Raw genomic sequence first — 18,678 nt, 5'->3', positions numbered from 1 at the left:
GGCCTTTTTTATTTTAAGTACACAACAAATGACAAAGATCCTTGAACCTTGCATGCATAACAGTAATTTAAAGAGATTTAAATGAGGCTCCATGTTATTTTCTGTCTTATTTAATGTATTTTCTCTCATGCGCCTTCAGAAAACCTTTAATCGACAAGCTGTTTTTTTTTTTTACCTTTTTTTTCTGAGCTGGTTTTTCTTTTTTTACCGTTTTTCTTGGTAAATACCTTCTCTTTTTATGGTAAAAGTCAAAAAGGTTGGCTGACTAATTTGTTTAGCTCATTTTACTATTCATTATTTACTGGACAGCAAGTCAATGGGTTTCTATAGGGACACTAAAGTAGTAACACAAAGTTCTCCATTTAACCCTTAGGGCCCGTTATAATATTAGGCACACTCGTACCGCTAAGGTCCGTAAAATGGACATTTCATTTAGGTAGCTATAAAAAAATGTATACATTATATTTTTTCACCTTTTTTTTTGCCAATTCTTTTCCCCTACATCTGACCCACCTATTGATATAAAATATTCATGAATTGTTAAAGATTTTAACCCTTTAAATGCCAGGTTTTGGTCATGATGCCATCGTATTTTAGATGAAGAAAAATGAAAAAATGATTTTTTTTCAATATACTACATGCAAACTAATATTTTTTTTGTTTAATTATTAGGCCTGGGATATGTCAAGGATGAGCAGCAAAATTGAGTTGTAGGCATTATTATTTTTGGTGCAGTGTCAAATACTCGTACCGCTAAGGTCCGTAAAATGGACATTTCATTTAGGTAGCTATAAAAAAATGTATACATTATATTTTTTCACCTTTTTTTTTGCCAATTCTTTTCCCCTACATCTGACCCACCTATTGATATAAAATATTCATGAATTGTTAAAGATTTTAACCCTTTAAATGCCAGGTTTTGGTCATGATGCCATCGTATTTTAGATGAAGAAAAATGAAAAAATGATTTTTTTTCAATATACTACATGCAAACTAATATTTTTTTTGTTTAATTATTAGGCCTGGGATATGTCAAGGATGAGCAGCAAAATTGAGTTGTAGGCATTATTATTTTTGGTGCAGTGTCAAATACTCACACTCGTACCGCTAAGGTCCGTAAAATGGACATTTCATTTAGGTAGCTATAAAAAAATGTATACATTATATTTTTTCACCTTTTTTTTTGCCAATTCTTTTCCCCTACATCTGACCCACCTATTGATATAAAATATTCATGAATTGTTAAAGATTTTAACCCTTTAAATGCCAGGTTTTGGTCATGATGCCATCGTATTTTAGATGAAGAAAAATGAAAAAATGATTTTTTTTCAATATACTACATGCAAACTAATATTTTTTTTGTTTAATTATTAGGCCTGGGATATGTCAAGGATGAGCAGCAAAATTGAGTTGTAGGCATTATTATTTTTGGTGCAGTGTCAAATACTCACACTCGTACCGCTAAGGTCCGTAAAATGGACATTTCATTTAGGTAGCTATAAAAAAATGTATACATTATATTTTTTCACCTTTTTTTTTGCCAATTCTTTTCCCCTACATCTGACCCACCTATTGATATAAAATATTCATGAATTGTTAAAGATTTTAACCCTTTAAATGCCAGGTTTTGGTCATGATGCCATCGTATTTTAGATGAAGAAAAATGAAAAAATGATTTTTTTTCAATATACTACATGCAAACTAATATTTTTTTTGTTTAATTATTAGGCCTGGGATATGTCAAGGATGAGCAGCAAAATTGAGTTGTAGGCATTATTATTTTTGGTGCAGTGTCAAATACTCACACTCGTACCGCTAAGGTCCGTAAAATGGACATTTCATTTAGGTAGCTATAAAAAAATGTATACATTATATTTTTTCACCTTTTTTTTTGCCAATTCTTTTCCCCTACATCTGACCCACCTATTGATATAAAATATTCATGAATTGTTAAAGATTTTAACCCTTTAAATGCCAGGTTTTGGTCATGATGCCATCGTATTTTAGATGAAGAAAAATGAAAAAATGATTTTTTTTCAATATACTACATGCAAACTAATATTTTTTTTGTTTAATTATTAGGCCTGGGATATGTCAAGGATGAGCAGCAAAATTGAGTTGTAGGCATTATTATTTTTGGTGCAGTGTCAAATACTCACACTCGTACCGCTAAGGTCCGTAAAATGGACATTTCATTTAGGTAGCTATAAAAAAATGTATACATTATATTTTTTCACCTTTTTTTTTGCCAATTCTTTTCCCCTACATCTGACCCACCTATTGATATAAAATATTCATGAATTGTTAAAGATTTTAACCCTTTAAATGCCAGGTTTTGGTCATGATGCCATCGTATTTTAGATGAAGAAAAATGAAAAAATGATTTTTTTTCAATATACTACATGCAAACTAATATTTTTTTTGTTTAATTATTAGGCCTGGGATATGTCAAGGATGAGCAGCAAAATTGAGTTGTAGGCATTATTATTTTTGGTGCAGTGTCAAATACTCACACTCGTACCGCTAAGGTCCGTAAAATGGACATTTCATTTAGGTAGCTATAAAAAAATGTATACATTATATTTTTTCACCTTTTTTTTTGCCAATTCTTTTCCCCTACATCTGACCCACCTATTGATATAAAATATTCATGAATTGTTAAAGATTTTAACCCTTTAAATGCCAGGTTTTGGTCATGATGCCATCGTATTTTAGATGAAGAAAAATGAAAAAATGATTTTTTTTCAATATACTACATGCAAACTAATATTTTTTTTGTTTAATTATTAGGCCTGGGATATGTCAAGGATGAGCAGCAAAATTGAGTTGTAGGCATTATTATTTTTGGTGCAGTGTCCAATACTCACACTCGTACCGCTAAGGTCCGTAAAATGGACATTTCATTGAGGCAGCTATAAAAAATATTGTACATTCTTTTTTTCAATTTTTTTTGTCTTAATTTTGAAACCAACATCATCACTACTCATACATTGCATTTCTGTGTTAGAAAAAGAACCTCACCTGCAGTCCATGTACATTTTCCAATCTTTTTTTTATTATCCAGAAGTGAACAGTGAAACAGCCGGGAACAGTGAAACAGGAACATCATTGGCTAAAATAAAATTGTGAGAGAGACAGTGTGTGTGTGTGTGTGTGTGTGTGTGTGTGTGTGTGTGTGTGTGTGTGTGTGTGTGTGTGTGTGTGTGTGTGTGTGTGTGTGTGTGTGTGTGTGTGTGTGTGTGTGTGTGTGTGTGTGTGTGTGTGTGTGTGTGTAAGAGAGTCAGTTTAGGTGAGACAGTGGCTGCAAACGAACAGGCAGTGCTCCTTGCAGATGTGATTACCACACTTGATGCAGTTGGAGGTGACCCGTCTTTTTTGGGTGCACAGCACACACTGCCTCCTGGACTGGGTGGGGTCTGGGATGGTGTATGGTGCCAGGCTTCCGCTGGTGCTTGGGTCTTCTTGACACCTTGCATCCAATACCAAGGCCACAGCAGATGGTGTGCGGGGAAGGCGCTGTCTCCTCGCCATTTGTGGGGCCACAAGAGTCTTCCCCAGCTCTGCAATGAAAAGCCTCCTTCTGTAGCTTCTTGCCTGGTTCCATGAGGGATCCACCTTGGTCCAGATGACGAATGCATTGAATGCACTTACATCAAGAAGGTTAAAAAAGAGAACCAGGGGCCACCGACTGGTCCTCCTCCTGCAGCTGTAGGTGCCGACCACCTGCCAAAGGAAGAAAGAAAAAAAGACAAAAGTGAATGAAAATGTTTTTCCTCATACAGTTGCAAGAAATGTTGAATAGTAAACATATCAGACAGCACATAAGTTCAAAATAAAAACGTCATAAAAATTAAATAATGTGATAAAGTAGTATGATTTATATAGGCCTATGCGTAATGGCACATACCTTATCCAGGTTGTCAACACCTCCTTTGCAGTGGTTGTAGTCGAGGATGACTTGCGGCTTCCTTTTCTCCCCGCTGCTCACTGCTGCCTCCCTGTGTTTGGTGCTGATCAGCAGCACGTTTCTTCCTCTTTTTGGGATGTAGCTGACCGCTGTGCAGGTCCTTGTGAAAGCGAACAAGGAGGAGAGGACAGCCCTCCCCCGCATTTGGAGTAGCTGCGGAGGAAGCTCTGGCTTGTTGCGCCGGATGGTGCCGACCATAGCCACCTTTCTCTGCAGGAGCTCCTGTGCCAGGGCATATGACGAAAAGAAATTGTCACAGGTCACGGTGACACCTCGGAGCCCCTCCGTCATCTCGAGGACGACCCTCTTCCCCTGGTTCCTCTCCGCCGGAGCGCCTGCCTGTTTACCTGTGTAAACAGACATCCTCCAGGCATAGGATGTTTCTACATCACAGGTCACCCACACTTTTACCCCATATCTGGCCGGCTTGTTCGGGATGTACTGGCGGAACGAGCAGCGGCCTCGGAAGGGGACCAGCTGCTCATCAACACAGACATCTTTTCCCGGGTTGAAGAGCATTGGGAGGCGAGCGGTCCACAACCCCCATATCTCCCTGAACGCCGCCAGCTTGTCCTCACTCAGACGCCGCGGTCGAGACAGCCTGTCATCAAATCGCAGGCAGGTAGTAATGAGCCTGAACTTTTCGTGGCTCATGGTGGCACGGAAGATGGCCCGGCCAGTGTGGTCATCCCACAGGCTGCGAGTTGATTCGTTGCGGGACCGGTAAACTCCGGCCAGCAGCAGCAGCCCGACGTAAGCCCGCAGGTCGGTATGGTCGATATCCCTCCAGTCCTGGATATTTCGTCTTCCGTGCAAGTTTGTGTTTGTGCAAATCAGCTCCAGTATTTCCTCTGTCATGAACAAATCGAAGCTGTCCACCAGGCTGCTTGTTCTTGCCGTGGCATAACGGGTCGGGCCCTGTACCATCCCGGTAGCTGCGGCGGTATAGCGCTCCGTGCGGGTGTTGGTGGTGGCCCATTGCATAACCCCGCTTTTCGATGTCCATCCCGGGGCCGCCGCTGTCTCACCTTCCCCACTGTCGGTCTCCGAGGAGGATTGGGACACAGGAGGTAAGTATTCCTCCTCCTCAGCTGTGTCGGTGTCCGACTCCTCTGTTTCAATGTCCTCGCTGGTGGAATCGGATTCCATCACAGTATCGAGGGCTTCGTGAACTTCTTCGTCAGTAAAGTGTTTCTCCATTTTGCCAGATAAGAAATGACCAGTTCCACAGGTTGCATTTTACAAACTTTGGCTGAAAGCCCACCTGTGTAAACAACTCCACGAAAAGCCGCAGTTTGTTATGACTCTCTCTCGCGCTGCATCTTTGATGTGATTCAAGATGACCCATGTTTTTATTTATTTTAGCAGTGCATGCTTGTGTGTATGGACCTCTATGTAGGTGTGTGTGGTGTGCATTTATACACAGTAATCTTTAGAGGGGCTTTGAATTTCTGCATAAAAAACTACACATCAAACAGAGTGAATGAAAACAATGCCACTTGAAAACCACCAGCCCTTTGATCATAGTGTCATAAGGTCATGGACACACACACACACACACACACACACACACACACACACACACACACACACCCTTACACACATACACATACGTGCACATACACACACTCGTCAGGGTTAAAGCTAAAGGGAGAGGGAGGGGGCAATTGTGAAAGTGCCGTCTATTGGAAATAGCATGTTTTTTCTCCATCTGCCAAATATGGTTATAATGACGTAATATGGTGGAGAGTAGTTAAAATGATAAATTCCAAGGTAGAAGCCCATATTGACACCCAGATATAAAAAAATGCATCAATTATGCTTTAATGGCAGTGCGTTGAAAAAATGGTGTTTGAATGGGTGTTAATGGACGTTTTATGGACCTTAGCAGTCTGAATGTAACTCTTGTTTGTATACAGTGTATTTTAGCCTTACTGTAAGAGCTGAGCTGGAAATAACATTATCATATAAAAATACACTTCCTCACCATTTTTCATGCCATATGCATCAACACAGCCAAAATTATCCAAAAAAAGAAAAATGAAATGTCCGTAAAATGGACCAACGGGCCCTAAGGGTTAAAACACAAACGTATAGCATTCCCTGCTCCTTGGGTTCTTGGTTCTTGTGCACTGCACCCCATTTACTAGAGCTCACATCTACTTTACACTGCAGCTGATTTCTACATGTATTCTTCCTACTCTTCCATCTGTTAAGTTGCTATTCAGATTCTTTAATGACCACACATGGCATTCATTTTCAATACAACATTTAAATAGCTGGTTCCCTACAGAACAAAGTACACAGAAACACAACTACAATGTACATATGTTATACTGCACACAGTATGGGGGATAGTGATTGGTTGTCAGATTGACTTCAAAGTCTGTTTTGCAGTAGGGTAGAAACTGTTTTGAAGCGAGTTGCTAGGCAGTGATCATAGCTCCTTTCTGAGGGCAGCAGCTGGACGATGTTGTGTGCAGGGTGGGAGGGGTCAGAAATGATTTTCTTTGGCCTTGTCACAGTCAGTTTGTGATGAAATGATTGGATTGATGGGAAGGGGCTGCTGCCTCTGTGGATGAGTTTGGATGCTTTGTTGACAATACGCTGTAGTTTATTCAATTCAACACATGGAGCCCCTAGGAAACTGATGAGTGGTCCCCTAAATGTTTAAGTAACAGTAACATTGTTATACTGAACTGACTTTGGAATCAGTTGGCACTTGAACTGCTTTACCTCCAAATTATAATGTCACACTGGCAAACACTAATGCTCAATATATATTTGTTCTATTGAATGGAAACCTATGGCTGAGATGCATCCAGAAACCTACAACTTTAAAGCATTCGTTCAATAATGCCCTGTAAAAATATACATGTCACATGCACCCTATGAGTTTAGCCTTGCAGTTTCTCAATGATTGCCATTTAAGTAAATGACTGAACTGGTTATCAGCGTTGACAATCTATTTACTGCAAATATGCAACTATTGTTATGGCTTGGTATTGAATCTCAATGCTACTGTGTTGACTGAATGTGGCTGTAGTACTGAGCATTACACACAGATGTAAAGTACTGAAAGCTGGGTAGATGGGCTGGTCAGATTTCTATACTTGAGTTACTTTTTAATCAAATTTTTGAAAATCCAAGTCTTGCCAATTGTTTCTTCATTTAAGACATGTTCTAATACAGCTTTGTACAATGTTTTGTGGAGAAACTATATTAAAGTAAGGTATAACTTTGGCATTGTTAACAACTCTATCGTACCAACACAGCTATTGGTGAGTATTGGTGTATGGATTTGGAGTGACAGCTTTCCCTGCAGTTCACTTTGCTAATAATGTGATGTGGAAACCCTGCTGCACCCTCCTAACAGTTGTGTGATTGTCATGGTGAGCTGGTTTCTGGCCCCAGCAGGACTTAGCTCCTGAGGCTGTCTCCTCCTCTGTAGCTGCATCAGCATTAACTGGCCGTCAGCACAGTGATGAGTCAGGACTTTTAATGTTGATGTCAACTGTTTCCCTCATCATCATGACTGGTGTGAGGAAGCTTCAGACCTTTCCTTTACCGTTTGCACTTTTGCAGCTCAAAGGAAACATGCTATTGAAATGTAAAATAAACTAAATACTGCAAAGGGAATAGGTCATTTAGTCTTGAAATATAGAAGTGGCATAATAGACTTATTATGGAATGATATTGTTTCTATGTTGTTGGATTGGTGTGAGAGTAATGGTGTAGGGGACTCAACGTATCACGTGTGGGGAATATGAGTTTATGTAGGAGAACAAGTTTAGTTTATCCTGTTATGATTAGTGGCAAATAAGTGACATTTTAAATTGCTTTAAGATGTAGACCAATGAGCTGCTTCAAAATGTGTCTGGCACCATGGCAGACTTTGATGTCTCACAATTACATACCAACATTTTAAATTGGCCCTTTGTGTCTAGATCTGCACATTCTAGATCACTGTACATTGTACAATTATAATAATGTACTGGCCAAAGCTCAACTTGCATTAAAACTTGAATTGGAATAGTCAAACCAAAAGATTTGTTTTGGCAAACATTATTAAACAATACAGTGAATTCCTGAGTGATTTTGACTCAATGCACTGCATGCATGGCAGTGAGCATCTCAAAGCTATTCAATGATTTTGATCTTTTTGCCTACGTGAAATGATTTGGAATACTTTGAGTCTTGTAAAAACAAGTTGATACCATAACTTGACTCACTTTTCCAATTCTCTCAGGAAGTGTCTTGGTCAGATCTTTTTTTTTTTTTGGTGCGGTAGGCAGCTCTGTGTTAGTCGGCATGAAATGGATTTTAGCAATACCATCATCATGGGTACAAATCAGTACTTCTAGAAAATGGGCATTTCATTTGCCCCAAATCATTTTCTAATGAACACCATGTGTAGCTAGTTGAGCAGGCAGTTGACCATGGTAGCCACCAGCTGGCTGGATTAGAAAGAAAACATGGTAATGAGCAGTATGACCGAGGAGAAAGGGGTTTGGTGAAGACATGCATTGTGTCCCCCTCCTATAGTCTGTCTGTCTGTCAGTGAGTGGTGATTTGTTGAATGTGCTGCATTTGTTGAGATTAAAATGCAGGTCGATGCATTGTGTGATCTATTCCTCTTTGATTTTGGTGAATGAAATGTTAATGTGGATGAAAGGTCAGCCTGCTCTCTATTCTGTAACATGACTGTGGTAGAACTACAGAGGCTGTTTTCTGCTTGAAAGGAGGTTTGCATTAACCTGCTCCTGTGCTGTGAAGTAAGAGCAACATAACTGTTCTGTTAGAGAAGTAACTTTAAAAATAACTAACTAAATGTAATGCTATATGTATCTGTAAAGTCAGTAATCGTATACTGTCTCTACACTATGTACATTTACCACACCTGCTGTCATTCAAACAGTTAAACATCCAATAAGAATTCCTGTTGGGCAAACAAACATGAATCCAAAATGCAAATATGAATCATATGGCTGAATAACTGTTTCTTTGCTTTTTGTAATTTAAATTCTTTGGCATACAAGATGTATTTGACAGGAAGTATTCAGTGGTTTAATGGGATTGTCATTATTACTACTTACTTTTGAAGCACACTGAGGCATATTGTCATTTAATATTGGGCTTTATAATAAAATATCTTGGCAATCTCATTATTTTTATGAATATAAGTTTTGATGAACTGAGGCAAATCCTCACATCTGAGAAACGGGAGACTCTGGCATATTATTTCAACAAATGACTCAATTAAGTTAAAATGGTTAGTGACTCATTTGTTAATTGACCAGCAATACAAAGCATTATTAGCCTTATATCCCAGGAACCTCCATCACAATAACATGACTGATAGCCACAGCATCAAATCCAGTCTATAGAAGCATCCTCTTCATAAGCTGGGCCCAGATTCATTCACGCAGGTCTTTAGTGGAGTTGCTGCTTCAGTTAAAGGCCTGAAGCTCATCAGGTTCAAATCAGTGTTTTTTTTCTTCTCTCCCACAAGGAGCTGCTGACCCACTTACAACAGTTAGCTAGCTTTACAATGGCGTTTCGCTGACGACAATCTGTTTTTAGACGTCTTTTTTCATCATGACCAGATACAAAATTCTGCAGTAAATACCTGCAGTCATGTTGCCCAGACATTATTGTTAAATTCTCCTTTCATGGTAAGCGGCAAACACCCTAAAAGTTAAAATGGGGAATCTTGTGAACTTGAGAATTTATATTTTTATCAAAATCAGTTAACCGCTCTGTACCAAGTGATTCAATTAAATTGTTTACCCCACACGGTCCTGACTAAAGCCAGCGCCACGGTCACAAAGTTTAAGTCCTGAGCAAAGAAATGAGCAACAGAGGAGAAGGGCAGATTGGTGACCTGACTGAGTTGACAGTGTCATATCTTTCTTGTTTTGTTATTTGTCTCTCTTCTGAGGTGTGATTTAGTAATCAATCTGCTAAATACTTATTCTACTTGTTTAGTCTATAAAACAGCAAAACTTGTACGGTAAACCACCCACTGAAAAGTCCAACTGCTACTGTAAATAACCGTTGAGCTTCAGTTTGTCACTTTGGCCAACCAGAAAGAGGCTGTGAATCTTGGCATTTTGAGAGGCTGCCAGGCTGGAGCAAATGTCTCTGTAGTTTTGCTTGAGAAATGATAACTTAATTTAGCTCATTTAAGATTGTAAATTGATTTCTGATTCAATCCGTAATTCAAGTCTTGTGTCAGCTGAAAAACATGTTTACTTTTCTTCCCTGTCATGACCTACAAGGTTCCTGCTCTTCTCTCTCAGTCTAACAGTATGTCCTTCAGATGACAGATGAACAGATGGTGCCCACTGCCCTGTAGACATGTCCAGGACACTGAGGTTTAGTCCTGCTCTAAAATATTGATGTCACTTCATCTTGAGATGCAAACAGATGCCACTTCAGACAGCAGAATATGTGTATGTTTGGAATTGCTCAAACTAAATCATTAGAGGAAGGTTTTCTCTCCTCTTATTGTGTTCATAGAGCTGTATTTTTGACATCATTTCAGATCAGGAAACATGACTGTGACTAGGATGGAAGCTGCCTCACTAGGATTCCCAAATGTGCTGGTTGTGTTGTTAGCAAAGGTTAACCTCATAGTTGCTTTCCTCATGTCTTAATATGAACAACCTATGTGGGAATGCAACATAACAAGCTAGTGTCTCTACAGTGGACCTGCTCGGCTAAAGGTTCTGTTCAGAACAATTTGCTTTGAAATAACAGGGAGCTAATGATGGTTATGAAAACATGTGACTTTAACCACTAATATTTCCCTCTGTTTTGCTTTCCTCCTGTAGGAACTAAGACAGAATGTGAGGCCAGCCAGTTTCAGTGTGGGAACGGCCGCTGCATCCCCTCTGTCTGGCAGTGTGACGGAGACGAGGACTGCACCGATGGCAGTGACGAGAGCTCCTGTGGTGAGACACACACACACACACACACACACACACAACTTCATCACTGACATGTACAGCCTGACATGCTGCATACATCATACATGAATGCCTGTATGGAAAACCCCTGGAGACACACACACAAAGGCTGAAAGGTTGTGTACCTAGACCTGAGCAACTGAAGCGACCCCAGATCCTTCTGTACACTGCCACACAGGCTTGTACAGTAGGCACTAGGCATGATGGGAGCATCACTTCATCCACCTCTCTTCTTACCCTGATGCACCATCACTCTAGAACACGCTCAATCTGGACTCATCAGACAACACAACCTATAGCCATTGCTTCAGAGTCCAATCTATATGGAGCCTTGTATGGCAGGATTTACTTAATCTACAAATACACACACTATGAAATCATACATTAGTGTCCCGCACACAGGTACACTTTTAAAGATTGAATTCAGTATTAAATGCCCAAAGACTGACATTTCCTGACACATTTACGCACACAAATGTCACATGACATGCTTGGCCCCATCAGAAGTGTTACCAGCATCCCTTGGGACACAATGACCTGGTGATAGCTCCAGCAGAGCTAAATATGGATACCGTGTGTGTGTGTGTGTGTTCAATACATTTCAGATCTTTCCATTTTCTTTTTTTCCTTAACTATCTGGGTCATGTGAGAATAGGAGGGAGGGAGACAAGAACAAGTGAATGGAATGAGGGAGGAAAAAGAAGAGAGCAATTGCAGGAGAAGAGAAAGAAAGAAAAATGAATTGTACTACAGGGAGAGACGAAGGGAAGAAATCCTGATATCCAGAAGACTCCCTTTGGATATAAACGTACAGGATTTCTGTTGCAAATGAATTGGCCAAAGTGGTAAACTGATTAGCCTCTTGTACTCTTCTGGCTCCCATACACAGCAACACCATCTGCAGATGTGTTTTTAAAATGAAAGCCTTCCAGCAATGGGAATGATTATGCTCTTTGAGACTGCCGACAGACCTTTTGTTCAATATCCGCCGGCAGTGTTTCACTGACGAATCATCGCTTTTCACCACGAAACTAAAGAAAAAGGCAAAATATATGCAAATGGAAATGAAATGGTGGTTAGAGAAACTCCCCCAGATGAAGAGTGCTGAGTGTAACCCTGCTGTTGGACTGATGAAATGAGTGCTGTGAAAACTCTACTACATTTCTCCAGACAGAACAACCCTCTCTCAGCCGCTGACATTTTGTTTCATTCAAGTCTCCGCCTGGCATTCAGTCACTGTGAGATAAGAGCTGCTGCCGACGTGTGAAGGATGAAAATCCCCAAATGAATTCCTAATGGAGAATGTTGATAATGAGGCCCTCTGCGTCTTGATGCTGTCATGGCTCCAATTAGAGTTTGGTTGTTTCTGTGGAACATATTTGTATTCTGGTCAGAGAGGCTGAAGAAAAGCCTTGAGGAGACACTTGAGCCCTGTGTGGACATGGAGGTGCCCACAGTACAGGGACCTGTGTTATAGACTGTTTCCCTCAAACATCTTGGAACTCTCCAGACCATCAGGATTTTTTTTCTTCATGTTTGAATCAACACATGTATTTGAGGAGATTGTTCTATATTTCTCCCCACCTTTCTCTTTCCCTAGATTTTCACAAGACTTAAATAGTATATTTAAAATTGCAAGAGCCTCCATTTTAATTAGAGCTTGCATCATTAACAGCGTTTGAATACGATGTAGAACACTCTGCTCATTCCTTTGCATGCTGGTGTTACTCTGGACCAAACCCAAGATGGTTTGGTTGAGGAATAGTCACCATTTTAAAACAAGGTTGCAGAGGTCCGTTTCTCTTCGCTGTTCAAAAACGCTAGCAGTGGTGGATGTTGCTCTAAATGCACTATAAATCAACTCCAGACAGTGTCATTGAATTCTATGTAATTGCTTAAAGACCTACTTCACCGGTGGAAATATGAAGGTGTACTGAACTCTGTGATCCTATGTAGTATACATGTGTAAACATTTTAGAAATCGGTTCATCCTAGCCTGAGAAAAGGCAGAAAGAGTGTTTTGTGGTCTCACTATCTAACACTACAGTTTCCCATGTGTGACATCACCCATGGTTAAATGTAGGGTTAGGATTGACAGGACAGATGGGCCAAGGGAAGAAAAACCTCATTCATTATATTATAATAGCGATTTTTGTAATGATAGATCGCCGGTTCTGTATGGTTGAAGTATTCCTTTTAATAAAATGGTCAGCTCTACCAGGAGACGTCCAGTGGCTCAACAGTGTCTTCCTTATCCTGTGTTTATTAGCTGCTACATCAGGGGGAAATAGTATCTCTTATTCCAGACTGGAATTGTTATTGTTCAATTTAATTTGACTTAGTTTTGGATTAGTTTTCCATATTCATTCTTTTGATGGAAACTTAGCTTTGAATGGGCACTCAGTCCTTTATCAGAAAACACCTGTGACCTTTTCTCCTGATAAAGACTCTCCTTGGGGTGTTGACATTGAGGTTGGGTCTGCTGCAATTCATGAGGTGTGAGAGTACATCTTTGGTCTCTTATCCCTTTCCTTCCTCTCATTATTGTGTTTCTCTTCGATGTAAGATGTTTGCATTCTCTCTGTATAATGGATCCATCTCTCTTTTCTCTCCCCTCTGCAGTCAGAAAGACCTGTAAGGAGGTGGACTTTGTGTGTAGCAACGGCCAGTGTGTTCCCCGGAGATGGCACTGTGACGGGGAGCCAGACTGTGAGGACGGGTCCGACGAGAGCGTGGAAATCTGCCGTGAGTACATGATAACTTTCCCTGACCAACTTTGGAATCTCATTATGTTGAGGGTGTCTTTTTTTTTTTTTTTATGCGAACTGCAAATATTTCTATATTCCTCACTCACAAAATAAGTAGCGGAGCGGCAGCATGACACTCCTCCATATGGGTGCAATTGGCCCCAGTAAATGACCTTTTCAATAGACTTTGTATGGGGGGAGGGGGGCTTTGTAGACGCACCACAGTCAGAGCACAGGTGACTTAAGTGTTGAGTAAATATGCTGCAGTATGATTTATTATTCCTGTTGGATCAGCCCCCTGAGAGAATACTGCTGTACATAGGTCAGCTGCTCCTCCTTGTTTAGAAATGACTTTATTCAGAGGATTCCACCGCACTTACATGTAGATTAAGAACAACAGACCATGAAGAACATTAGAGTATGAAATTAGGGCTTGCACATGTGTCACCCAGGAGGTCAAACAGTGTGAGTGGCCTTTTATTACTGCAGTGAAGAGCAGAGGTTCAACAGCAAGGACACAGCTGATCTGAAAACAGTCATCTACAGTAGGCTCCACCTAGGCTTGCTTGCTGCTCTTATGAGATGCGATGCAACACAAGGAGCCTTTTTACACTGATACTTGTGGTGGGAACTGGGTAGTACATTCATTTTAATATTTGCATTATTTGCTTTATCAGATGAGACAGAGATAGGTTGAAAACAGTAAAGGGCTGCAGCAAAGAGCTAAGGCTTGAACCTTGTATGTGCTGTATAGTAAACCAATTGAGACTGCATTAATGTGTCAAAGCAAGGGGCCTAATTTGGGTATGGAAATTCATCCTTAACTCTTTAAACTGTAACAGAATAATCTTAACTCAAGTGTCCTTTTACTACAGTGTATCTAGTTCATGTAATTGCTTTTCATCTAATTATTCCAAACCTGTGTCTATTAATGTGGAAACGGATATAAAAATCAAAAACCACAATCTTGTTGGCAACACATTTCTCAACCTGAAGTTGAAGTGTGCCGTTATGAGTCAAATAAATTGTCCCTTTTTTATAAAATAATTTCATTCAGACAATTTAAAAACAAGAGAAGTATCAAAGACACTAAATTAAGTACATTTACGCAAGTACAGGTCTTAAGGTTTAAGCAGAAAATATATCAAATCTAATCAAGGTACAGTACGTTTTCTTTTTATATATTTTGTGATATAGTGCATTTACCTGACTCACTTAAACCCTATTTTATGCTTTTTCATATGCAACGTAATGTCAGGGTATTTAAGATGGGATCATGCATAACGAGCATAACTCGTCATTCTGGTCAAGTTTTTTTTTTTTATATATATATGTAAGAGATACAAGAGTGAAAGACTGATTCTTTTGTTGGCTCAGCATCAACCAGCTGCAACATTTTACCAGCATGATTTTCAACCATCAGCTTGAATCCCCGCTACCACTTAAGGATCTCACTGTTGCACAAAGCGAATGAAGCACTAAAAAGCTGTGGGAAAGTCCCCTGGGAGCAGCCTGTCAAATAAATACATCTTTTTAAATGAAAGTTTGTAGAGCTGCTGAGCTTAACATGGCGTAACTGTGATGTGAGGTTTAGCTGAGGTGCTTGTTGTAGATAAGTGATGCAGAGTGTTTAGATGAAGAAGATGCTTTTTAACCGTGACTTGCTTAAGCGCGCTGCCTTTCTATCTGCTGTGAAGACAAATGGACTTTGTGGTCTGCTCAGACACAGAGAGAGGCCTATAAACATCAGGGCTCTGCATCAAACACTCTTCATTGTGATCTTCCCTCTGCTTCCTGGATGCTGGGAGCTCTTTGTGTGAGTCAGCTGAAGTCATGTAGAAAGTGTCTCTTTGATCCATTTCATGCTACTGAAGTGAATCCTGAACCTCCAGTCGGTTCCCAACCTCAAGACGCCAGAATAGCAGGATGAAACCAGTTTGATTGAGGACAAGGAAAGGGTTGTCGGCAGCTATTTATCAAATCTACTAATGATAGAAATGACTGTTTTCCATATGTGATAAAGCTTTATTATGTGCCATTTAGGGCTGGCCCGAATGCCATTTTTCAGGCTTCGAATATCCGTTGGTTTTTCCAAGCTAATATTCGGATATTCGTTCCAGAAAAACACACCATCAAGCCAACATTAATAATAAGAGTGTGTGAGCCGAGACAGCAAGCTGCGTAGTTTGTTGATGCTTTAATAACTTTCGAACGGTATTAAAGTCGGAGTTCCTTAGTTTTTCCCCGTGGAGGCGAACAGCTGTTTTTCCGTTCCAAATCAGCTGTCCTCTGCGCCATCGTAACCCGTACAGGAGCTTATCAATTCATCCAGGAACGTGCATCTTTTCGGCGATTTATAAATCCATACAAAGATCCAATATTGATAGTCTTTTGTGTCCATATTATATCCATTATTGACCGCCTATTCCCATGATGCAAGCAAGTCACGGTTGATGATGGCTGAATAGCAGCGCTGAATGTAAACAAACAGCTGAGCTAAGCTAACGTTAGCATTACGCCAAGAATTACATTTCCTTCCGAAATCGCGCTAATGTTGTGGTAGCCTATAGAGTTATTAGGAACACAATCTATTCTTCCTCCATCTCTCTCTCTCTCCCTCCTGCGCTCGGTGCCGCTTTTAGTTTGCCTCACTCTGGTAACATCACGTAGCCTGCTACAGCTGATATCACCGGTTGCGCGTAGAAAGGGCAGCGGCCAACTAGGTCAAAGTTCAAATAATTCGCTAATATATTTTAAATGAACGTCTAATTTGTATTTTACAATTTTTTTATAATTTGTATATCCAAATATTATTTGCTGACAAAATATACTGCAGTTTGAGCTACCTTTGCAAAAAAATTAAAACATTACATTTTTTTGAAAAAACAAAAAAGAATGTTCCGAATACTGAATTGAGCTCCGAATACTAATTTAACAAACGAATACTCGGATATTTGAATAATTCGGGCCAGCCCTAGTGCCATTGCAACACATACAGTATCTCACAAAAGTGAGTACACCCCTCACATTTCTTCACATTTTTCTTTATATCTTTCCATGGGACAACACTGAATAAATGACACTTTGATACAATGTAAAGTAGTCAGTGTACAGCTTGTATAACAGTGTAAATTTACTGTCCCCTCAAAATAACTCGACACACAGCCATTAATGTCTAAACTGCTGGCAACAAAAGTGAGTACACCCCTTAGAAAAAATTTACAAATTGGGCCCAAAGTGTCAATATTTTGTGTGACCACCATTATTTTCCAGCACTGCCTTAACCCTCTTGGGCATGTAGTTCACTAGAGCTTCACAGGTTGCAACTGGAACCCTCTTCCACCCATTTATGACAGCATCACAGAGCTGGTGGATATTAAAGACCTTGCGCTCCTCCACCTTCCGTTTGAGGATGCCCCAAAGATGCTCAATAGGGTTTAGGTCTGGAGACAGGCTTGGCCAGGCCATAACCTTTACCCTCAGCTTTTTTAGCAAGCCACTGGTCGTCTTGGAGGTGTGTTTGGGGTCGTTATCATGTTGCAATACCACCCTGCGGCCCAGTTTACGAAGGTTGAGTGCACGTGGTCAGCGTCGTACACAGAGGTTGGCTTTGGAAAATAGACGTATGAGTGCTGCCAGCATTGCTGAAGGGCTTGAAGGGGTGGGGGGTCAACCTGTCAGTGCTCAGACCATACGCCGCACTCTGCATCATACTGGTCTGCATGGCTGTCATCCCAGAAGGAAGCCTATTCTAAAGATGATGCACAAGAAACCCCACAAAAAGTTTGCTGAAGACAAACAGACTACGGACATGGATTACTGCAAGCATGTCCTGTGGTCTGATGAGACCAAAATACATTTATTTGGTTCAGATGGTGTTAAGAGTGTGGAGCGGCAACCAGGTGAGGAGTACAAAGACAAGTGTGTCTTGCCTAGAGTCAAGCATGGTGGTTGGAGTGTCATGGTCTGGGGCTGCATGAGTGCTGCCAGCACTGGGGGTCTACAGTTCATTGAATTCTAACATGTACTGTGACATACTGAAGCAGAGCATGATCCCCTCCCTTCATAAACTGGGCCGCAGGGCAGTACTGCAACATGATAACGACCCCAAACACCCCTCCAAACGACCACTGGCTTGCTAAAGAAGCTGAGGGTAAAGGTTATGGACTGGCCAAGCATGTCACCAGTCTTAAACCCTATTGAGCATCTTTGGGGCATCCTCAAACGGGAGATGGAGGAGCGCAAGGACTCTAATATCCACCAGCTCCTTGATGTCGTCATGAATGGGTGGAAGAGGGTTCCAGTTGCAACCTGTGAAGCTCTAGTGAACTACATGCCCAAGAGGGTTAAGGCAGTGCTAGAAAATAATGATGGCAAAACAAAATATTGACACTTTGGGCCCAATTTGGAAATTTTTTCTAAGGGGTGTACTCACTTTTGTTGCCAACAGTTTAGACATTAATGGCTGTGTGTCGAGTTATTTTGAGGGGACAGTAAATTTACACTGTTATACAAGCTGTACACTGACTACTTGACATTGTATCAAAGTGTCATTTATTCAGTGTTGTCGCATGGAAAGATATAATGAAATATTTGAAGAAATGTTAGGGGTGTACTCACTTTTGTGAGATACTGATACATCTTAGTTCACACAGCATTTGGAAACAAAACGATAATTGCTTGCTGTTTGCACAAAGTTGAGAAGAAAATTACCTGCTTATCTGTTGTTCTGTTTGCATGTCAGAAAGTTGCTTAGGGAATAGAAAGACAATGTGGCAGCCATTACTTGAAGTAAATGTAAGAAATGGGCTCAGGCAATTCATATAACAAGTGACAGTGATGCACACACTAAAGATCAAATGGTGAACCATGGTTGTCATACCCCATGAAAGCTTAAGTGGCAACTTAGTGGAACATACAAACTATGCATGTAAATATTATAAATGGGTCAAATAGAGTAAAAGCCTCTACTAAACCACATGGAAAACTGCTT

At 40.4% G+C, this 18,678-nt stretch overlaps 1 protein-coding gene across 2 annotated transcripts in view; it reads left to right on the top strand.

The window, feature by feature from the left end:
* The window catches only part of vldlr (very low density lipoprotein receptor), a 53,629-nt gene that overhangs the window by 2,869 nt on the left and 32,082 nt on the right, over positions 1-18,678 (top strand). For both annotated transcript variants that reach the window (XM_080046493.1, XM_080046492.1), the window contains exons 2-3: positions 10,804-10,923; positions 13,561-13,683. In XM_080046493.1, the coding sequence (XP_079902619.1) occupies positions 10,804-10,923; positions 13,561-13,683 (243 nt within the window). The remainder of the gene's footprint in view (positions 1-10,803; positions 10,924-13,560; positions 13,684-18,678) is intronic.

The sequence above is a fragment of the Ammodytes marinus genome (genome assembly GCF_949987685.1).
Source record: "Ammodytes marinus genome assembly, chromosome: 18".
In the NCBI taxonomy this organism is placed as follows: domain Eukaryota; kingdom Metazoa; phylum Chordata; class Actinopteri; order Uranoscopiformes; family Ammodytidae; genus Ammodytes; species Ammodytes marinus.
The sequence above is the reverse complement of the archived record's forward strand: the minus strand, read 5'-3'. Positions and strand labels throughout refer to the sequence as shown.